The sequence below is a fragment of the Mixophyes fleayi genome, chromosome 1, assembly GCF_038048845.1.
Source record: "Mixophyes fleayi isolate aMixFle1 chromosome 1, aMixFle1.hap1, whole genome shotgun sequence".
NCBI lineage: Eukaryota > Metazoa > Chordata > Amphibia > Anura > Limnodynastidae > Mixophyes > Mixophyes fleayi.
Genome location: NC_134402.1, coordinates 430,978,693 through 430,999,708, shown reverse-complemented (window position 1 = coordinate 430,999,708; position 21,016 = coordinate 430,978,693). Strand labels below are relative to the sequence as shown.

The window sequence follows — 21,016 nt, the reverse complement described above, 5'->3', positions numbered from 1 at the left end:
CATCAGTTTGGCTGGGAATTTCACACGACTAATCTGTGCTCTTAGAGAAACCTGTGCTTTACAATTTCAAACGCTTGGGAGTAAATTTATCAATCTGCGGGTTTGAAAAAGTGGAGATGTTGCTTATAACAACCAATCAGATTCTAGTTTTCATTTATTTAGTACATTCTACAAAATGACAGCTAGAATCTGATTGGTTGCTATAGGCAACATCTGCACTTTTACAAACCTGCAGCTTGATAAATATACCCCTTGGTCTGTGGCTTTCTGCTTGCCTACATTCCCTTCTACTGACATCGACTCTCTCATAACACTGCCTCTGCCATATGCAGCCGTCACAGACACAGAAGTGGACAGGTCACTGCCTCCCAAAGATCGGACATGCTTTGTCTGACATACTCTGTGCTGCTATGAACATTCCCATGATGTGATTGGCTAATGGTTTTTCTAATGATTCTATCCCCGCCCACTTCGCAACTGGAGACATAACAAACAAGTAGACAAAAATGAAATACATAAAGCTGCTCAGATTCTAGTCCGAACCACAGTAAAACAAGCAGTCTGACAATAATACAAAGACAGTACAATCGTTTTACAGTCAGCCTTGTACTACTTACTTCTTTCAGTGACATTAATGGCCAGAGAAGCATCTGAGGTCCCCAAAGGATTGGTAGCAATGAGCAAAAAATCATGCAAGTCCTGCTCCTTCTTTACGTCGTAGCTACAGTTGTATTCAACCTTGTCCTCTTTATTCCCCGTACACGAAACGTTTATTCCTGAGAAACTGAAATAGACGTTATGGTGATCATTAGTGGGATGTTATGAAGTATCAGTCTGTGTCATTCTAACATGACAGACGTGTATACAACCCACCACCTCTGTTACACTCTACACCCATGAACCACAACATGAGATCAAATTATCTTGCAAAAATCATTTCAAGCAGCCCAAACGTATTGCAGTATTTACATAGGAGGAAAGTGGAGCAGGATGCACTGTCACTAGCTGTCAGATTATGTGATGGTATTTATTATGTAGATTGACATAAGTTTACCTGTCTATACGATGTGACTACTGGAATTTATATTCGTATAATCAAATAAGTAATCTAGTTAATTTGCAAATCATATACATTGAAGGTCTGATTCATGTTCAGATGCAATAGCTCTGTGGATGCTCAGAAACAGACTCCATGTCAGTAAATGTAATTTCATGCAATTCATGTCCGAACGTAAATGACGGTCGCCTGACTACAAGTATTGAAGCGGAGGGGGAGGGAAGAGAGGGTGGATGTAGGCTATGAGCAGTAAGACGTCCCAACAAAGACACGGACAATCCAAGTCCTGGCTGGTTCTCGGCTGCTCCCACTACAGGTGTAAATGCCGGATGATCGTGATGACCAACACGGCATTGTCTTTGATTTAAAAACGACATATATGTGCGTGCCTCAGAACATGTAAATGCAAGTAACAGACTAAAAACGCACTGTATGAACAACACAAGCATCTTTATGTATTAAATGTAAAAAATAAAGGAAAATTATAAAAAATATTTATATAAAATGATTATACTGGTTAAGTGTCATTTTACCCAAAAAAAATGTATGCGATTTGATGTGACCTGTGATTGTACATACGTTTGTGTGTCTACTGCGGACTGTGTGTCTACTGCGGACTGTGTGTCTACTGCGGACTGTGTGTCTACTGCGGACTGTGTGTCTACTGCGGACTGTGTGTCTACTGCGGACTGTGTGTCTACTGCGGACTGTGTGTCTACTGCGGACTGTGTGTCTACTGCGGACTGTGTGTCTACTGCGGACTGTGTGTCTACTGCGGACTGTGTGTCTACTGCGGACTGTGTGTCTACTGCGGACTGTGTGTCTACTGCGGACTGTGTGTCTACTGCGGACTGTGTGTCTACTGCGGACTGTGTGTCTACTGCGGACTGTGTGTCTACTGCGGACTGTGTGTCTACTGCGGACTGTGTGTCTACTGCGGACTGTGTGTCTACTGCGGACTGTGTGTCTACCTACAGCCTGTACTGCATAGGTAGAGAGTCCTTACACCCAATACGCTCAAAACTACGCTCTAGTTTCCTGTTGAACATGAATCAGACCACTAACGAGCAAGTAAAGACTATAACAGACTGGCTCCGAATTTCTACATGTTTTTACCCATCCCTACTTGGCGTTACACCAAAATACAGACTAATTAGTGCGCACAATACAGCAAATATGTCAATAATATGCAAAGTAGACCTAATGTCCGGCATATGTACAGAGCTGATAGGGGTGGCTGTGCTGATTAGCCAACGCCTAATCAGCACAGCCACCCCTCTGACGTTGTGGAGTTTCCACGGACATCTGTAGCCCGACTGCTTGGATCGCGGCCGGCATGTAGAGTTTGGGAACTGCCGTAGTTTAGAGGGAATACAGGGATTAAAAGAAACCTTTACAGGAGCGGTTTTATCACAAGAAATGTGAGTTTTTTATTTTATGTTTTTATACCTAATAAATAAGAAGTTAAAACACCACGAGATCTCTGGACGGCGCTGCGGAAACCTTGTGGCGCCTTACAAATAAAAGATAATAATAATAATAATAATAATAATATTTCTAGCCCAATGTCCAGTACATAGATCACCATGCCCACCTATACTGTTCCATGCGATCATACCAGCCCTATGCCCCAGTACATTGCCCATTGTCACCACTGACTTTCATGTCACTATACAACCATATGGCTCCTTACAGAAGTCAACTGGATCCTGCTATATCTTAAATACTCCCATTATTACCTAATCATACTGCTATTAGCAAGCAGCTGTTGTTTCCTCTCAGTATTACAAGTCCAGGGGGTAAATGTATCAAGCTGCGAGTTCCCGGCAGGTTTGAAAAGTGGAGATGTTGCCTATAGCAACCAATCATGTTCTAGTTACCATTTATTTAGTACATTCTACAAAATGATAGCTAGAATCTGATTGGTTGCTATAGGCAACATCTCCTGCTTTCAAACCCACCAGAAAATCGCAGCTTGATACATTTACCCCCTAGGTCTCTGTAACAAGACCGAGCTCTGTTCAATGACTGTGGCTATAACAAACTTGCCCTTATACTGCTCAGAGGATGCAGACATTTTTTCCTATTAGCATTGTGAGAAAGACGGTAGACAAGCGCCAAGGCCGTTAGCCAAACCACCTATAGACCTTCCCACTGGTTAGCTGGGTAAGGAATCGCAGCCTCTAAAACGAATTACCGGACGCCAGAGATAGCTCTAGAAAGTGTTATGTAATAGAGATATAACTTTAGGTAGAGACAGCCTTTTACTCATAGTGATGTAGCCATGTTCTGCATGAAGCAGTTAGCATTACCGTTCATATAACGTGTATGTTGTCCCGCGCTCCTTGCCATATAATCCAGTTGCTCTTCCCACTTTCCATGTACAATTAATTGTCCTGAGATGACGCGCTTCACAGTCAAAGTCCTGCGGTTTATCCGGAGGGTCTACATAGGGTTAAAAAAAAAACCAATACTTATTGTAACATTCTATTAAATCTTACAATGTGTTAAGAATACAAAAATGTATAATACTATATTCTCAGTGATTTACATTATAAAGACAAAACACGTCCATCCTAATAATCCAGTAAATAGACCCCGAAGAAAAAAATTCCTAATACAGCAAAGTCCAATCCGTCCTGAGAGGGAAACCAAAATCCTCCCCAAACTCTACCCCCTGGATCTAAACACGGTCACATGTTATTCTTTATGGCAGTAACCCAGAATTATATTCTATCTAGGAAGGATTTATTTGTTTATTTATTTTTTAGGTCAACTTTATTCCTTATTAGTCACAACAATATAAACTTTAAACTTTAGGGGAAAGAAAACAGTCAGGATGGAGAGAGACCAGAATATAGGAGGCCATCCCTGTAAATATAAGAAATTACAGCTAACAACAAGACTTGTGAGAGCGCGGTCCAAGTGCTCTTGGAGAATAAACGCTTTTCACCACCAAAAAGGCGGTGACACACACGCAGTGGGAAAATGGGTAAAACGCATGTAAACGAACATGTTCTTTTTTACCCAACGCGTTTCAACAATTTTCCAAGCACTTAACTTGCAATGCTCTTTTATTACTACAATCCATTGAGCTTGCACCTCATGTTAACACATGAGAAATAGGACATTAAAATTTTAAGTGTGACTTTAACGTATTAGAACACAATTGTGGGAACAAGCCCGTAGGAGTCCCTTAATCCTATCTTTAAATCACTTTTCAGGCATTAGTGGATGAAAACTGCATTAGCAGCTGATGGGTGTGACTGAGCCCTAAAAGCCTATACCTGAGTGCACACACATCTGGCTTGGGCAATCTCTCCTAGTGTTTATTACATTTCATATTTTATCACGGGCAGCACGGTGGCTAAGTGGTTAGCACTTCTGCCTCACAGCACTGGAGTCATGAGTTCAATTCCCGACCATGGCCTTATCTGTGTGGAGTTTGCATGTTCTCCCCGTATTTGCGTGGGTTTCCTCCGGGTGCTCTGGTTTCTTCCCACACTCCAAAAACATACAAGTAGGTTAATTGGCTGCTATTAAAATTGACCCTAGTATCTCTCTGTCTGTGTGTGTGTATGTTAGGGAATTTAGACTGTAAGTTCCAATGGGGCAGGGACTGATGTGAGTGAGTTCTCTGTACAGCGCTGCGGAATCAGTGGCGATATATAAATAAATGGTGATGATGATGCTGATGATCACGATGCTTCCTCTCTTCCGTATCTTTAATGGAACTTTTACAGCATACAGAATAACTTTCTTCTAAGACAACAAACAAATAGAACTTCTAATTTAAGCTACTCCATGAGCCACAAGGACACAGCAGCCGGAGTAGAGGGGATAAGGTTCAACCCTAAAATATCATATAAAAATAGCAGAAATTAGCAGCGCTACAATGTGCCCTATGGCTATTTGACACTACATGTTATATTAGCAGTACATAATAATACACTCAGAACATATCACTATTAATATAATGTGTAACCACAAATAGCCATAGGGAACATAGTGATGCTGCTGAAACAGCAGCATCACAAGTGCAGAACGCTAGCTATAATCAGATGTATGTCTTTATTCCAACGGAATCAACTGCAACATTCTGATTAACTTGGTAATTAAAATGCAATGTTTTATATTTTTAATTTATTTTAACAGAGCAGTCTATGAGAAATGCTTTTTACATCTGTATAGAATCATGAATCCAGCATGACTCACGTAGTTTCTCCCACACATTCTTGTCTTATGTCAATGAACCCATTCACATCTTCACCAATCACACGGATTGAATCCGAATTCCTTGTTTCTAAATATGAATGAACATGTGAATGAGTTCATGCTCGTATTTAATCTGATCTGTAAAATTAAGCGCTACGGAATATGTTGGCGCTATATAAAATAAATGATCATGATGATTCTTATTCTGGAAAGGAAAGAGCCATAATAGTACTCTTACAAGTACGAACGTAGTAAAGCCTGCGTGCTACACCTACTGTCCAGCAGGGGTCACTACAACTATCCGAGAATACGGCATATTTGTTTTGATTATTGCATTTCCATTTAAAGGTATATGGGAAGCACCTACAATAATGAGAACTCTGTTCAATGATGGCTTCTTCGATTTGCTGTAGGGCTACTTTAAACACATTAATGGGTCCAGGGTGGACAAATAAAAGTCAGTGGATCCCGATTCCCCTTAGAGAAAACAAAGTTAAAGGTCTGTTAATACTCAATATAGACCCAGAGCTTGAGCAAGTCAGTTCTGGAGACAATATTAGGTCTAACTGTTAGAGCATACTTGCCAACTCTCCTGGAATGTCCGGGAGACTCCCGAAATTCGGGTCAGTCTCACGGACTCCCGGGAGAGCTGGCAAATCTCCCGCATTCCGTTACTGCCACCACTAAATGACGCGATTCTCTGTGAATGGCGTCATTTTGGCCCCGCCCCCTCGACAAACCAGCATTTTCGTTGCAAGGGCCAAAATGACCCAGTCACACCCCTCTCCCGGAAAGAGCTTTGCGATAGTAGGTATGAGTTAGAGGGAGATCCAATTGCCGGAGATCTGGCAAGGTGACATCACCGCGATGTCCGGCTGTACATCCTGCTGGCAATTACGGTAGGAATCTCTGCTCATTTTTCCCTCGCAGCTATATGGGGTGCGAGGAAAAATGAGCGGAGATTCCAGCCAAAACATTGTTGCAAGTTGCCTCAGCGGACGTTCCCGGAGAAACCTCATGCCAAACTGAATTTCCCTCTTAGTTTGGCTACCAAGCTATTAATGGAATTTAGACCAGAGCCATAGAGAACATATACATAGGTCAAGGGCTTGTGTTTTGCTTTTGGATTCTGAGGACTCTAATTTGTCAGTCCTGGTCTGTGGGAAATAGTTATTCATTCCCTGTTGTTTCACATAATCTGTCCCTGTGTGTAGTGGAAAAACATACAAACCACGTTATTCAAAAGCAAAGTGCCACGTGGCGCCATCCGCTGGTAAGAAATTGTATTGTTGCGCATAAGCGCACATTGTTTTTACTCCGATTTGGCAATGAACACATCCTGCAAATAAATAAATCCCTTAGTATGTCATATAAGTGACCATCACTGCTTGCAACACTCACATCCAACGAACACCACGGTTCCTGCCAGATAGTCTTCCTCGGTGGAGCTGCAGACTAAATTGTCTCCGCTGGACGGCGACATCTTCACGTTGACTAACTGAACGCCGCTGCTGCTGTCGCTTCCAAGATCAATCAGCGGATAATTTGGAGAAACAAAGTAAACGGATTTGACGGTGCTTCCCTTACTCACTTTACAGCAGAAAGTTATGTTTGAGCCAACAAGAACAACTCTGTCATCGGGGAATATCATATCTTCAGCGCTGCTGCCTGTGAAGGACAGAATCAGTTTGATTATTAGGAGTTCCTCAAGCATTACTAACAATATCGGACTAAAGTAAAAAGGAAATGCACGAAAAACGGTCTTTTGCCCATTTAAGGTAATATGGTCGAATATTGCAAAGGATGCCCTGAGCAGCGTCAGAGTGTCTAATAAACTTCTTAAAAGCACGACTGCCCATTCCTTCTCCTCCTGCATTGGTACATCCTAGCTCAGTGGTTCCCAAACGGTGCACCATGGTTCCTGGTGTGCCACGGCAATCTGACAGCGGTGCCACTGCCGGTGATAAGCAAAGCGGGGGACTGCTTGGTCATTATTTTGGCTTAGGGATGCCTTGAAAAAATTATGGAGACCCTAAGGGTGCCTCAGACTGAGAAGGTTTGGGTTCCACTGTCGTAGCTCCCATCATCATCATCATCATCATCATTTATTTATATAGCGCCAACATATTCCGTAGCGCTTTACAATAAGTTTCTATATTTTACAGAACTCTAGGACTGGTAGCCTTTTGGACTGTGCAGGCGTTTTGTTTATCTGTAATGTAAGCTACCTACAACAAAAACAAAAACTGACATAGTCCTATATTTTACTTTCATTAGAATTAGATGGTTATAGATCCATACTTTGATTTTTCCCTACAACATAAAACACACAGGTTGTGTTCCGTCACCATCCATATATTATAGTTATACAAAGTAGAGATTTACTTGTCAGTGACGTGCTGCCCGGCATCACTGTATTGTGGGCACTGCCAACTATTACAGTAAGGAATCTTCGCCCATAGAGGTGCGAGGAAAAATGATTGGAAATTTCAAGGTACAGGGACAGGAAATGGGAATCTGATGGTAATCTAGGTATATTATTATTGGGTAGTGGGCTAGTGGTTAGCACTTCTGCCTCACAGCACTGGGGTCATGAGTTCAATTCCCACCATGGCCTTATCTGTGTGGAGTTTGTATGTTCTCCCCGTGTTTGCGTGGGTTTCCTCCGGGTGCTCCAGTTTCCTCCCACACTCCAAAAAAAAAAAAAAAAAACATACTGGTAGGTTAATTGGATGCTATCAAAAATTAACCCTAGTCTCTCCCTGTCTGTGTCTGTGTGTGTGTATGTTAGGGAATTTAGACTGTAAGCTCCAATGGGGCAGGGACTGATGTGAATGAGTTCTCTGTACAGCGCTGCGGAATTAGTAGCACTATATAAATAAATAAATGATGATGATGATATTATCATTAGCATAATATCAGGTTGTTTTATTTCTAAGGGTATTGCTGAACTGTCCAACTGTTCCATGACATTTTGTTACATATATTATTACCATTTACTGTCTTAATGACACTCCAGTCACTGGGCCTTATTCTCCCGTAGTAGCTGGTTTCATAGCTGTAGCATTGAATCCGTACAGAGTGCGACGTGCAGTTCAATGGAAAGTCAGAGGTCCAATTCCAACGGAAGACTGTGGTAGACGGATCCCAACTTTTCATGAAGGTTTCCTAAATAGTGAAAACAAATTCTATGAGACATTCCTTACATCTGGTCTACGCTACATAACATCACAAAACACCTTCACAAGGTGACAGCGGAGTGAAAGGACTGTATAATAAGAACACATGCAAAACACCTAAACAAGTTACCAAATATTTTGCATTCCAATCCTGTGAAAGGGGACTATCTAAATATAAACAACGTTTAACTACTTGTTCTTAGGGATACTTTCATTTGTGTATAAAATAATTATTTAAATTCAGGAGAGACCCAAAAAGTCTAAACTCTGAGCTGAACGAGCTCAGCAGCCAACCCCTAGTTTAGAAATTAAGGGTGGATGGAATGTAGAGAACATGGTACATATGCACCCCTTTGAATTAGAGTGATTGGCCATTTCACCCACACCTATTGCAAACAGCTGCATAAAATCTAAGCACACAACCATGCACAGTCTCCACAGACAAGATGAGTAGAATGGGTCATACTGAAGAGCTCAGTGACGTACAACGTGGGGCTGTCATAAGATATCACCTTTCCAATAAGTCTGTTTGTTAACCTTACAGCAGGCCACGTAAGCTCACGGAACGAGACCACCAAATGTTAAAGTGTATATATAGAAAAAAAAAAAATCTTTTGTCCTTGGTTGCAACACTTATCTTCTAACTGCTCCTGATCACCTCGTCAGCATAAGAACTGTTAGTCGGGAGCTTGAGGGATTTGGTTTCTATGGCAGAGCAGCCACGCACAATCCTCAGATCACCATGTACAGTGCCAAACATGGAATGGAGTGGTGTAAAGCCCACCGCCTGGACTGGAGTGGTGTAAAGCAGTTTGTGGTTTGTCCTGGCAAATCTGAATGCTACAGCGTACAATTACATTTTAGAGACTTGTGTGCTTCCAACTTTGCAGCAACAATTTGTGGAAAGGTCTTTCCTGTTTAAGCATGACAATGCCCCCGTGCATGAAGCGAGGTCCATCAAAAAAATGGTTTCCCTGAGTTTGGTGTGGAAGAACTTGACTGGCCTAAACAGAACGCTGACCTCAAACTCAATTGAACACCTTTGGAATTAATTGGCTCGCTGACTGCAAGCCAGGCCTCATCACCCAACATCAGTACCCGACCTCAGTAACGTCCTAGTGACAGAACGGCTGCGGGGATTCACATTCATATTCCAAAACTTAGTGGAAAGCCGTCCCAGTAAAGTGGGGGCTGTTGTAGCAGCAAAGGGGGGGGGGGACCAACTCCATATTAATGAAGTTGATCTCCCCTTTTCATATTAATGGCCACGGTTTTTGAATGAGATGTTCAGAAAGTACATTTCGATGTGAGGTTTGGATATCCACATACACACAAACACCATGGCCAAAAGTATTATCTGGAGTGCTGGAATACTAAAGAATACAGATTGATAAGTTCATATAAACAGAATTATTTGCGCACACTTAAAACATACATTTTTGGCAAGCAGCAACTTTTCTCCACGTAACACGTTTATCTCCCATCTCACGTCTACGTGATCCAGAAAACTGGAGGAATCCACGGTCCATTCCACAGACAGGACGTCCGACTGATAATCAGCGACCAAGGAGAGAATTTCTGGTGTATGTGGAACGTACACTATAAGCCATAAAAAACAAAACAAAACAAACAATTACATGTGGATACACTTACAATTTATAAATGCACAATCTCCAGGATTCCGCAGACTAAACCATAATAGCTGATCCACTAACAGCAAATTACAGTCCATTATCTCACTAATGAAATAGAACACAGGAAGAATATACTAATGAACTAAACAGACTCTTTACAGGATCAAGAAAACATGAAATAGGCACCAAGAGCAGGACGATAAATAAATACAAGCTTTAACCCCTTCTTTGCTGGATTTAATAGTGAAACGTCAGTAAAATCACACTCGGGGGTACACTGTCTACTGAGGTTTTTGTTTTTTTTTATTTAGAAAACACTTTTAAATCTCCCCGTGCTAAATTGACCTTTATCTGACATTGTCTTTATTTAAATTTCTAAAATTGTTAATAGGAAAGCTTTATTTCTACACCCTTGTACAACTATGGAGGGGGACTTACCAACATCTGCTAGGGTGATCTGGAACTGTTTTTCTGGTTGCCCCGAAACATTTTTGGCTCTTAGATCTAGTACTGTAACTCCAAACACTTGGAACTGAACTTTAACCTCGTTACTTTTAGTTTCCAGACACCCTTTTCCTTCCACAGACCTGTTAGAGAAAAACAACAAGGAAAACATTGGTGATTTAGCGGTGTAGGGGCAAAGGCTGGAAGAATTTAAAATATTCAGAAAAGCTTTAATGTACCCTGCATGTTTCCTTTGTGTGTTCAGATGAGTTACACTTATCGTCCGGCATCTTATAACTCATGCTTAGGCTGGGCACACACTGCAGGGTTTTCAGACGAGTATCGGGCCAATCACATGATATACAACTGGTCGACTTTATTGCATTAGTGGAACAATTATCGTTCCAGAGCACATCGTATCGTTTCATTTGACTTTTCTTTTTTTTTTTTTAACTATAAAAATCTCGTTCAACGATGGAACGATGCCGTTCCAATCCTGCAGTGTGTATGCACTCATGACCGGCAGTGTCCAGAGATCTCTATGGAGTGTACAGAGTCACCATCTTCTAAACAGATATTATAGTGTCTGCACATGAATCGTTATGCTGATCGGGGCTTTTTTTTCTTTAATTGTTGCTAAAATCGTTAAGGATATCGCATCGGGAGAAATTCACAAATGTATAGTGTGTACCCAGTCTTATTCCACTGCCGAAAGTGGAAATATCACTTATTGTTCTATTTTGTTTTTTTAACGAGGACATCATAGGCAAACTGAGGGGGTGGGGGGGATCCTAGTGCCTGGAAACCCCCCTCCAAACCTGGGGCACTGTATAATTGAGGTGGCTGGACCCTGCCCCCACTTAAAAGGGAGAGCACCTAACAGTAGTGCACGCAGCATTGCCCATTTATATTATGGGGACAGGAAGAGTTGGAGAGCAGCCAAGCACTGTCTAATATTATAGCCACGCCCCCATGCATGCTGGTCACGCCCACTGGTTGCGTGGTGTTGAAACCCCCCCTCTACAAATCCTGCGTTTGCCCCTGGACGTGTTCGCTATACATCAAAAACATACTTGTAGGTTATTTGGCTGCTATCAAAATTGATCCTAGTCTCTCCCTCTCTGTCTGTGTCTGTGTGCGAGTGTGTGTCTATATTAGGAAATTTAGACTGTAAGCTCCAATGGGGCAGGGACTGATGTGAATGAGTTCTATGTACAGCGCTGCGGAATTAGTGGCGCTATATAAATAAATGATGATGATGATGATGAAAAGTTATGACTGTAAATACAGAGAAAATTGCCATTGTTTAGTTTTGGAATATTTTATTCCATTTTCTTCGACATTTTTGAGACTATAAGCAAAAGGGTAGCACAACAAATATCCTTGTACTGAAAAAAGTTATTGTTAAATAAAAACAAGCAAAATGTCCTTACCTATAACAAACATCACAGACTATTTCAGGGCCAGCGGTCTCTGGGGTATCCCAGCGGCAGATCATGTATTCTAAGTCATGCGAGACGCACGTTAGGTTCTGAAAGAACTCTGCGGAATCTAAAACATAAATCAGAAGGACGTGTTATAGAGCAACATAACCAACAGGAATCACAGCAAAGGCCAAAGTACCTGCAGTCACCAGTGTTTGGACTTGTATACTGCCCCCCCATACATCATTGTAAAAATAAAATAAATGATAAAACACACACAATTTTATTAGATCAATGAAAACAAATGTTTTAGAAAAGACAAGTGGTTTGTACTCCTCCTGCATGACCAACATGTTATTTGGAGTTTAAAAAAAATAATTATACATTAATATTGAATAAAGCAAAACGTGTTGTAGCCAAGATAACGGAACCACTACACCATTTGTAAAATTGGAAAAAATATTTAGAATAAGCAAATGACTGAAGGCAACATAAACATGAATACCTCTGGCCTAACTGGCCTCCAACCAAAGTTGAGGAGGAAATTTCCAGTAGGTCCGACATTGAAATCTCATGTAATGTTACACAACAGGGTGTATATGTATCAAGCTGCAAGTTTCTGGTGGGTGTGAAAAGTGAAGCTGTTATTTATAGCAACCAATCAGATTCTAGCTATCATGTATTTAGTACATTTTACAAAATGACAGCTAGAATCTGATTGGCTGCTATAGGCAACATCTCCACTTTTCAAACCCGGCGGAAACTCTCCGCTTGATACATTTACACCCTGGAGTATTTCATTATTAAACAGGGCTTTAAAGACATTAGTGGACCCAGACCTAAGATAGTGGGCCACTACACACCTCAGCAACACATACGTTTGATTAGGGCAACGGATAATATTGGGTATAGGATTAATCCTGCAATTAGGCCTTGATCTTGTTTTCGGGCGATGTAACACGTAAGAATTGTTCATTTATAAACAGTATATTTTTTCAATTTTTTTTTTTAATTAGATCTAGGAGACCCTAAATAATTTACTCATGCAACATGAAATGCACTTCTTTAAATAAAAGGTCTCTTGTCCTCGTCAGATGCCTGGGGCTAAGACAGAGACAGGATATGCTTTATTGGACAAATATCCCTTTATTAAAATGGCCCTGAAGGTAATGGCCTTCTAGACTCACAACCTAAAAGTATAAGTGTTGCTGTATATACAAAGTTTATTTTTGAATCATTTAGATAGCGCCAACATACTCGCAACAACGTACAACCATGGAGATAAACATGCAGTGCCAGAACATTAGCCACATGAAGAACATGAGAGAACTCTGCCCGCCGAAGCTTACAACCTATCAAGAGGCTGAAATAGAACATCAGGCATTAGTGTTTGTTCTGTACTGTGGGTCAGGCTCAGGGATGAACAAAGTGTTATTGGCCGGACACTGGGCTGGTCTCTGGACAAGAATGGAGATAATTATGTCTGGATCAGCAGATATCTGTGAAGGACATAACAGGAACACTCAGAGGTGTCTGCATAAGAACCTGTCAGAACCAAATAGTATAGGGAGAAAACCTGCTCAGATATCTGAAAAATTGTCATAATATGGGTAATTTTATACTCGGCATCTGTTTAAAAATGAAAATGCCGATGCAGAATATTTACACCCTCAGATCTGTAAATAGACAGATTTGGGTTATAAACTGTGACGGAAGTTCCCCGCATGCGCAGCGAGACGATCCACGAGAGCCAAGATTGCAAAACACATCTGGGAGGCAAAGACCAGTGCGGACCACAACAGGTGAGACGCTTCACCTGTAAGTGGGGCGAGCCACTCTCACCCGCATCTGCCTATTTACAAGCAGTCTTATGAACACATTGCTCACATTAGATATTAGGAAGTTTTTCCTACACGGACTTACAACAAGGACACCGTTTGTGTTCTGTCTTAAGGAACCTATTGCTATAGGATTGTCCTCAACCAAATGACATCTGCATTTGCTTTTGAGAGTGTAAATGTACTGCATCAGGGCATTTTCATTTTTTGATATTTTTGCACCACATAACTCAGTACACCTGTCAAAGACAGGTTTGGAGTTCAGCATCACGTGTCGCCTAGTATAGGGACCACTATGAGTAATTTTTAATCTGGATTTCTCTCTGTAGAAACATTTGGGATACTTACTGACCCAGCCAAATAGATTAACTCGCCTGTGCATGATTAAAGAAATCCTGAGAATAATGAACTGTTGGTAGCCCTTGAGGACTGAACTTGAACACCTCTGCTTTATAGAGAAGGGGTCTGCAGATGCCACGTCCCTGTGTACTTTGTGTGTTTTCACTTTTTGGCACTAGGGTGATAGAAAGCACCATCCCAGCCTTTCCATATAAAAAAAAATACTGGTCATCAAATAGAGCTTGTTCTATACTGGTCACATGGGACCGCGTTATATACTGGACCTTTGTCCGGCTTCCATAATAATTTACATGGTGCTTATATGATGGACATTTGGGGCTTAATCATAAACAAATTCATTGCACAATAGACCAATGTTGTCACAAAGTGATGGACTGCAGGACAAATAAATATTATATCCATTAGCTGCTGTAGATTTGTGCACTGTATTTTTACATTTACCACATGCCCATCATACATTGTTTATATCTGCATCGGCAGCCACAGGAATTGTTTTTTAACGTGCAAATAATTTCTTTAGACTTTTACGAAATTTAAGGCAACTCAGTTTCTCTGCAGACACTGTAGAACTGATCAGGCATCACTGTTTTGGACGGCGGCCGGATGTTTTCCATCTGGTGTATATCATTGCAATAATTTGTACTAGGAGAGGAAAACATGGTGCTCATTAGGCAAGAAGAGAGAAAGGGTCGAGGTTACTTGCAAAGAAATCAAATAATGACAAATAGGATTGCAGTGTGTGAGAACAAGCCTGTATTAGGGTATAAAATGTGGCTATATCCTTCCTTTTAGATGGGCAAAGAAACAGTTAAACATTAATAATATTGTACACTCTAGCGAGCAGGAGTAGCTCAACTTTTTTTTTCCCGTTTAGATTTCACTTTTGTTTCGTACAGATAAAAAATAAATTCACCTAAAAAAAACCTTTATATTTAATTCACTAAGGAGATGAGCGCTATATTACAACATATTTCTACTTGGTCTTCAGTGCAGGGTTCTCCAAAACCCACTCCCATCAAATGCTCCAATGGTCTGTTTTCCTCTCCTACTATCTCTTACATAATGCAAAAATGCAATGGGGTTGTCGATGCCCCTCCCACTGAACTCCCTATGTGAATGACAATCCCATGGACAAAGCGCATTGACCGCACCTCTGTGTGTTTAAACCATTTGTAGCATAAAAACAACCAGGAATGTTGGAGCCTTTGTGGGGAACTTTCCAGGTTATGAGCAAAGCTGAGCCTTTTAATAAAATCTAAATTCTTGGCTGGATTTATCCTTCAATTATGACGTGTTTAAATAATTTTCTCCAATTTAACCATCACGGTTAAATTGGAGAAAATAATTTAAACACGTCATAACTGAAGGATATATTACATAAACAAAACACACTTGTGGGGGAAAGATACAGGACCAGCAGTTCATTGAAAATGGTCCATATGGAACAGCTCTACCTCTCCCTAGCCAAAGACAAAGAAAATCGGGTAAAAAAAAAAATGCATGACAGAAAATAACAAAACAAAATAAACAGAAAAGATTCTGAAGTAAATTAAGCAGTGAGCATCCACCGTATCCATCAGATCACACATCACAAAGCTCCAACCACACAGGGGCTTGCAATTGACAATCACAACCCAATTTAGTGAACCATGAAAGCAGCCATGTTGGAATCTGAACAACAATTTCAACAAGTTGAGGGAGTAAAGGGTGTGAATCATAATAACACATCTCATTTGTCTCTGGAATAAATTTGGTACAAAAAGAAAAAACTGCAAATGTGTGTAAATTATTACATATGTCATTGTACACACTCACCAGCAGGGCAGTGATACTCTCTTGCATTTCCTAACTCTAGTGGTGACGCTGTTGGAATCTTTGGGACCATTTGTGAAAAAGCAGCAACAACGATAATTTGTAATCACCGTTTATCGCAGAGGTAAAAAAAACCAAAACAAAATAAACACCTTTGTAGGGTGGCAGCTGTGTAACACCCAGCTGACTTGGCAATGTCGGCCCGGTGTGGAAAGGGTCAACTTATCGCGTCACCATCCCAGTCTCTGACGATATGTGCATGCGCGGGGGATAGAAAGCCCAGAATTGGGAGCTCAGAGTCGCCAATTTAAAAAACTAACAAAAAAAACTTCAAATGTTTACAAATCTGTCTACATTAAAAAAAAAAAAAAAAGAACAACAGAACAAGTATTGTGCCGGCGAATCTTACAGCGGGCAGTAACTATTTGATAGGGCCTATTTAATCAGTAAATAGGGTTTTTTGCATTTATACCCCAAATCTTTCTTTGGCTGTCACAAGCTAAATCTCTTTTCAATTTGTCAGTTCTAAGATAACAAATAAGAAAATAAAAGGCATTTTGTTAACATTAATGTAATACAACTTATGTTAGTACATATCCACAGGAAGCTTAGACACTGCAAAGATATCCAACCAACGCATTATAGAACAACAACACTTACTGCGCCATAGATTCCGCATAATGGAAGTTTTATTTTTTCCAAACATCACTTAAGATTTATTGGATTTCAGTGGTTTTCATCTACTTTTAGGTTCACTGAACACTTTGTGTTTTTCCAATCACAGATTTGCATTAACTAATTTACTGTAATGGACGGTATTGGATAACTCTTAGAGCTGCCTGTAATTAATGCTGGACCTGGTGGGGAGCAGACGTCTCTTCCTGTGATAACACAGAACACTGGTGCTCACATCAGCACGTTACCCTGTCGCTGTGTAGGAGAGGGTCAATGTGCAAATTAATATTGGTGCGTGGGGACAAGACTGAGCACCACAAGCAAAAGCCCTTCCCACCATCAGCTGGGTCTCAGTCGGCCTTGTGGAACGGTACAACGTGGGCAGATACTCACCGGTCGCCTGGCTGTGGACATTGTATAGGAAACAGTAGATAACAGAAAGAAAACTGATCAGAATCAGCTTATTCCTCATTCTCCTGCAGACTCTCAGGTACCAGATCCTTCAGAGGTTATGTTATCAGCTGCATCTCTCATCCAGACACACGATCCTACGAGGAAGCATATAGCAGCCGTCAGTTATGTCAGCGACAGACAATATGATACAGTACAGGGGCCGCATGGACGGACCTCTAACCCTCAAAAGGGCCGTAATGTCAGTAAGAAGATAAAACAATACATTTAATCAGGACAGAGACTCCTCTGTGTAATAATACATCAGCAGGTATTTTAAGTGTTACAAACTATAACAAACAAATCTGACAAAGATGGAAAAAGCTGGGACCCCCAGGGGTTGACTCAGAGGGCCACATGTGGTCCTAGGCCTGCCTGTTGCCCATTATCGAGTTGCATCATCTCTCAATAATGTAATAAAGTTTCACACTACAGGCAGTTGTGGCCATCCTAGGTAACCGGGGTTGTCACATCCCATAGGGAGCGGGCCATATCCACCTGCCACAATCAACAAACAGATCTGCACTGAAAATAGAACTGGAAGGAGCAGACTCCGAGGGGGGGCGGGAGAGGGGCCAGCGGGCAACGACTCCGGGGAGGAAGAGAGGGGCCAGTGGGCAACAACTCCGGGGGGGGGGGGGGGGGAGAAGAGAGGGGGGGGTGGGGGGGAGGAGAGAGGGGCCAGCGGGCAACGACTCCGTGGGGGGGGGGGGGGGAGAGAAGGGCCAGCAAGCAACAACTCCGGGGTGGGGGGGGGGAAGAGAGGGGCCAGCGGGCAACGGCTCCGAGGGGGAAGGGGGAGGAGAGAGGGGCCAGCGGGCAACAACGCCGAGGGGCTGAGAGGCGCCAGCGGGCAACAACGCCGAGGGGGGGGGGGGGGGGAGAGGGACAGCAGCCAAAATACTCGGGAGGGAGCAGCATAGGACCATAGAGACACAAACCACTGCTTTCTATCCTCAAAACATGTTATATTATGACAATACATGGGCATATTTGGTCATTTGGCCTAATTGCTGGAATTTGTAGGCAATTTAGCCACACAAATTGAGGACCATGCTGATCAGATCCAGTCATTTCACAAACATCTACCTAATGACATGGGTCAGCATGTGTGGTGTCAAAAGCACCTCAAGCCCAATAAGGTGATCAAACTCTTCAGATATGTTGGTAAATGAGAAGACAATGGCTGCAGATATAATACTGGGCATCTCCCAAGTGCCGATCGGACAGTACAAACTTGTACAGTTTAGTTACTTCCACGTGGAAAATCTCTCTCCCCATGATAGCTTATCATCATGGATCTTGTTAATATTTTCGTTCTGATAAGATCCAGCTTGAAGTTTATGTTCACTGGCCCTTTAAGGGAACGTTGTTTACTCCGATCTTACATGCACTAATTGCAGCCTAAGATCACACTTTCAAGATCATTAACTTAATGGTTTCAAAAGCTGACAAAGCACAGAAATGTGTTTGTTGCCACAGACATGTTTACATCTCCTACTAATTCACATCTAGCCAGTAATGAGGAAACTACAAACTACCTCCCACAACCACTAATGCATCTCTTCTATGCTGTGCAGGGAGAAAGGCTCAAATTATTTGTGGCCAACAAATTAAGGATACGGGATAGACTTTCACAGAAATATAAATCATTCAGCGAATATCTTCTGAACAACAACAATTGTACTGCATTAAAGAACACGGGAAGAATGCAGCTTATTCTCCACTATAATGTATCCAAATATGTTTTCGGTTTCAGAATACACTATTTATTTTAAAGATTTACTAAGGATTCCTGACCCACTGGTTGGGAGTCATGGTTTAGGACTGAGCACCTAATCACATGAGACAGAGTCCATTATCTGTAACCAGCGGTTCCAGCTGACATGTGATTGATATTCAAATAGTAAGTAAAATAATATTACAATTACCTGATGTTGTTAACTGCTCTCAACTATAATAAAAATAAATAAAATAAAATGGTTTGCTTTGTGCTTTTAAGCTGCTCAATTTTCTCCAAATTGAATGTCAGCGGGAAGTGTTGATCCTGGACTGTGACGGACAGTAGATGAGCAAAGTATTAATATATACAATGTTTATCCAACGCCACTCCTTCAGTCCAGCAGCAGGCTTCTGAATTTTGGATACCTAAGCAGCACATGACTGGCCTATTAGTGTCCTGTGGCTTGAAAGTAGTTGTGTTATTTTCATAAGTTCTGGCTTGTACACAGCTGATAAAATGCCAGTAACAATCGGTGTGGCACTAGACCTGCAATAGAAACCTCACGGAGGTGGATATGTATGTGTTTATATGAGAGCAAAGTGCCACATCTTTCCTACCCTAACCTTGGCAAGCTAAGGTTTGCAGGTATATCCATACTTGCCAACTCTCCCGGAATGTCCGGGAGACTCCCGCATTTTGGGTGGGTCTCCCGGACTCCCGGGAGAGTGTGGCAATTTCCCACATGTGCCCGAATTAGGGCCAAAATGCTGCATTCTCCGGAAATCGCGGCATTTGTCCCCGCCCCACCACTGTCAAATGACGCGGTTTGCGTCATTACGTCACGGTGGGGGCCTAAATGACGCTATTTCGGAGCCCCGCCCCCCGCATGCCCACCTGCCACCGAGAGGCTCCCGGACGCCAACTGAAAAAAGTTGGTAAGTATGGGTATATCTTTAAAGGAATACAGCTGGGTACACTCATATACCATTATCCTGCAGTTCACATGATTCACGGCTTTTTGGTCAGATACTGCAAGAGCGTGTATGCTCCCATGATCATTGTGGCTGGATCACTTATAAATAACTTCCTGTATAAATTTATATCAATTAGTGGCACAGTGTGCCAATGTACATCATTGCAAATGTACAGATTTTTGTATTAGAAATGTATTAATTTCTGCTGCAGTCGGCAAATGTTGGAGGAAATGTGTTTTTGTAAGAAAGGAAATCTCACGCTAATTAGCCTGTTCATTTGGGAGTAATCAAGACCTCTTTAAGCCTGAATGCACAGGAGGGGGTCGTTAGACTTTCATTGCCTGGGCTTCCTCTTACACTCCAAAAACATACTAGTAGGTTAATTGGCTGCTACCAAATTGACCCTAGTCTGTGTGTTTGGGAATTTAGACTGTAAGCCCCAATGGGGCAGGGACTGATATGAATGAATTCTCTGTACAACGCTGCAGAATTAGTGGTGCTATATAAATAGCTGATCATGATCCTAGGAAACTTAACAGCAAGTAATTTAGAAAATCTCAGATTGATGTCAATTTTGGCAAGTTTAAATTGCATTTAAATCCAAGTTTAGAGAACATATTACAAACTGATGCTAATCATTGAATGTAATATTTCAGACTTTGTGGTGCCATGTAGAAAAGGGCTGGTATACCCCTTGCAGAAATGTGTGTCAGAAACAGTATATAAAGAGCTCTGTTTGACCAATGTTTTATACCATCTGTACTTCTGGAGGATCACTAGTACATCCAACTAGTGTGTAATGGTCCTTGTAAGGATCCCTTGAGCAAATAAACATCACTGCTTGAAGATTCTGCCTGACGGTTATTGCCTGCTGTAACCTGTGACCAACAGTTAAGAGATTACACTCTAATCCGTTCCCCGGCTGTCCTGTCCTGAACCTAGGTTCTCTGTACCAATGCTCAGCCCACTACCCAGCAATCCTGATCCATAGTAAGTGACCAGCAGCTACCAGCTAACCCACAGCAAAGAGGCGATGTAGCAGCTACACCAGAAGTATGCTGCTCATCACATGTGTTGATTTGGTTTTCTAAACATCACAATCAATGAAAGAACAATGTCTTTTCAGCACAGATCTGAAAGGTAAATTGTGTATGTGTGTACACATGAATCAGCATGCTCATCTGGACTTTAAATCGTTGGTGAAATCGTTAGAGACATTGCATCTGAAATA

The 21,016-nt window shown here is 41.7% G+C and overlaps 1 protein-coding gene across 3 annotated transcripts in view; it reads right to left on the bottom strand.

Moving 5' to 3' along the window:
- The window catches only part of LIFR (LIF receptor subunit alpha), a 73,310-nt gene that overhangs the window by 24,817 nt on the left and 27,477 nt on the right, over nt 1–21,016 (bottom strand). For all 3 annotated transcript variants that reach the window (XM_075184223.1, XM_075184222.1, XM_075184224.1), the window contains exons 2-9: nt 17,032–17,186; nt 11,963–12,080; nt 10,524–10,672; nt 9,887–10,050; nt 8,266–8,440; nt 6,674–6,940; nt 3,370–3,502; nt 618–784 (exon numbers count right to left, since the gene is read on the bottom strand). In XM_075184223.1, the coding sequence (XP_075040324.1) occupies nt 618–784; nt 3,370–3,502; nt 6,674–6,940; nt 8,266–8,440; nt 9,887–10,050; nt 10,524–10,672; nt 11,963–12,080; nt 17,032–17,110 (1,252 nt within the window). In that variant the 5' untranslated portion in view covers nt 17,111–17,186. The remainder of the gene's footprint in view (nt 1–617; nt 785–3,369; nt 3,503–6,673; nt 6,941–8,265; nt 8,441–9,886; nt 10,051–10,523; nt 10,673–11,962; nt 12,081–17,031; nt 17,187–21,016) is intronic.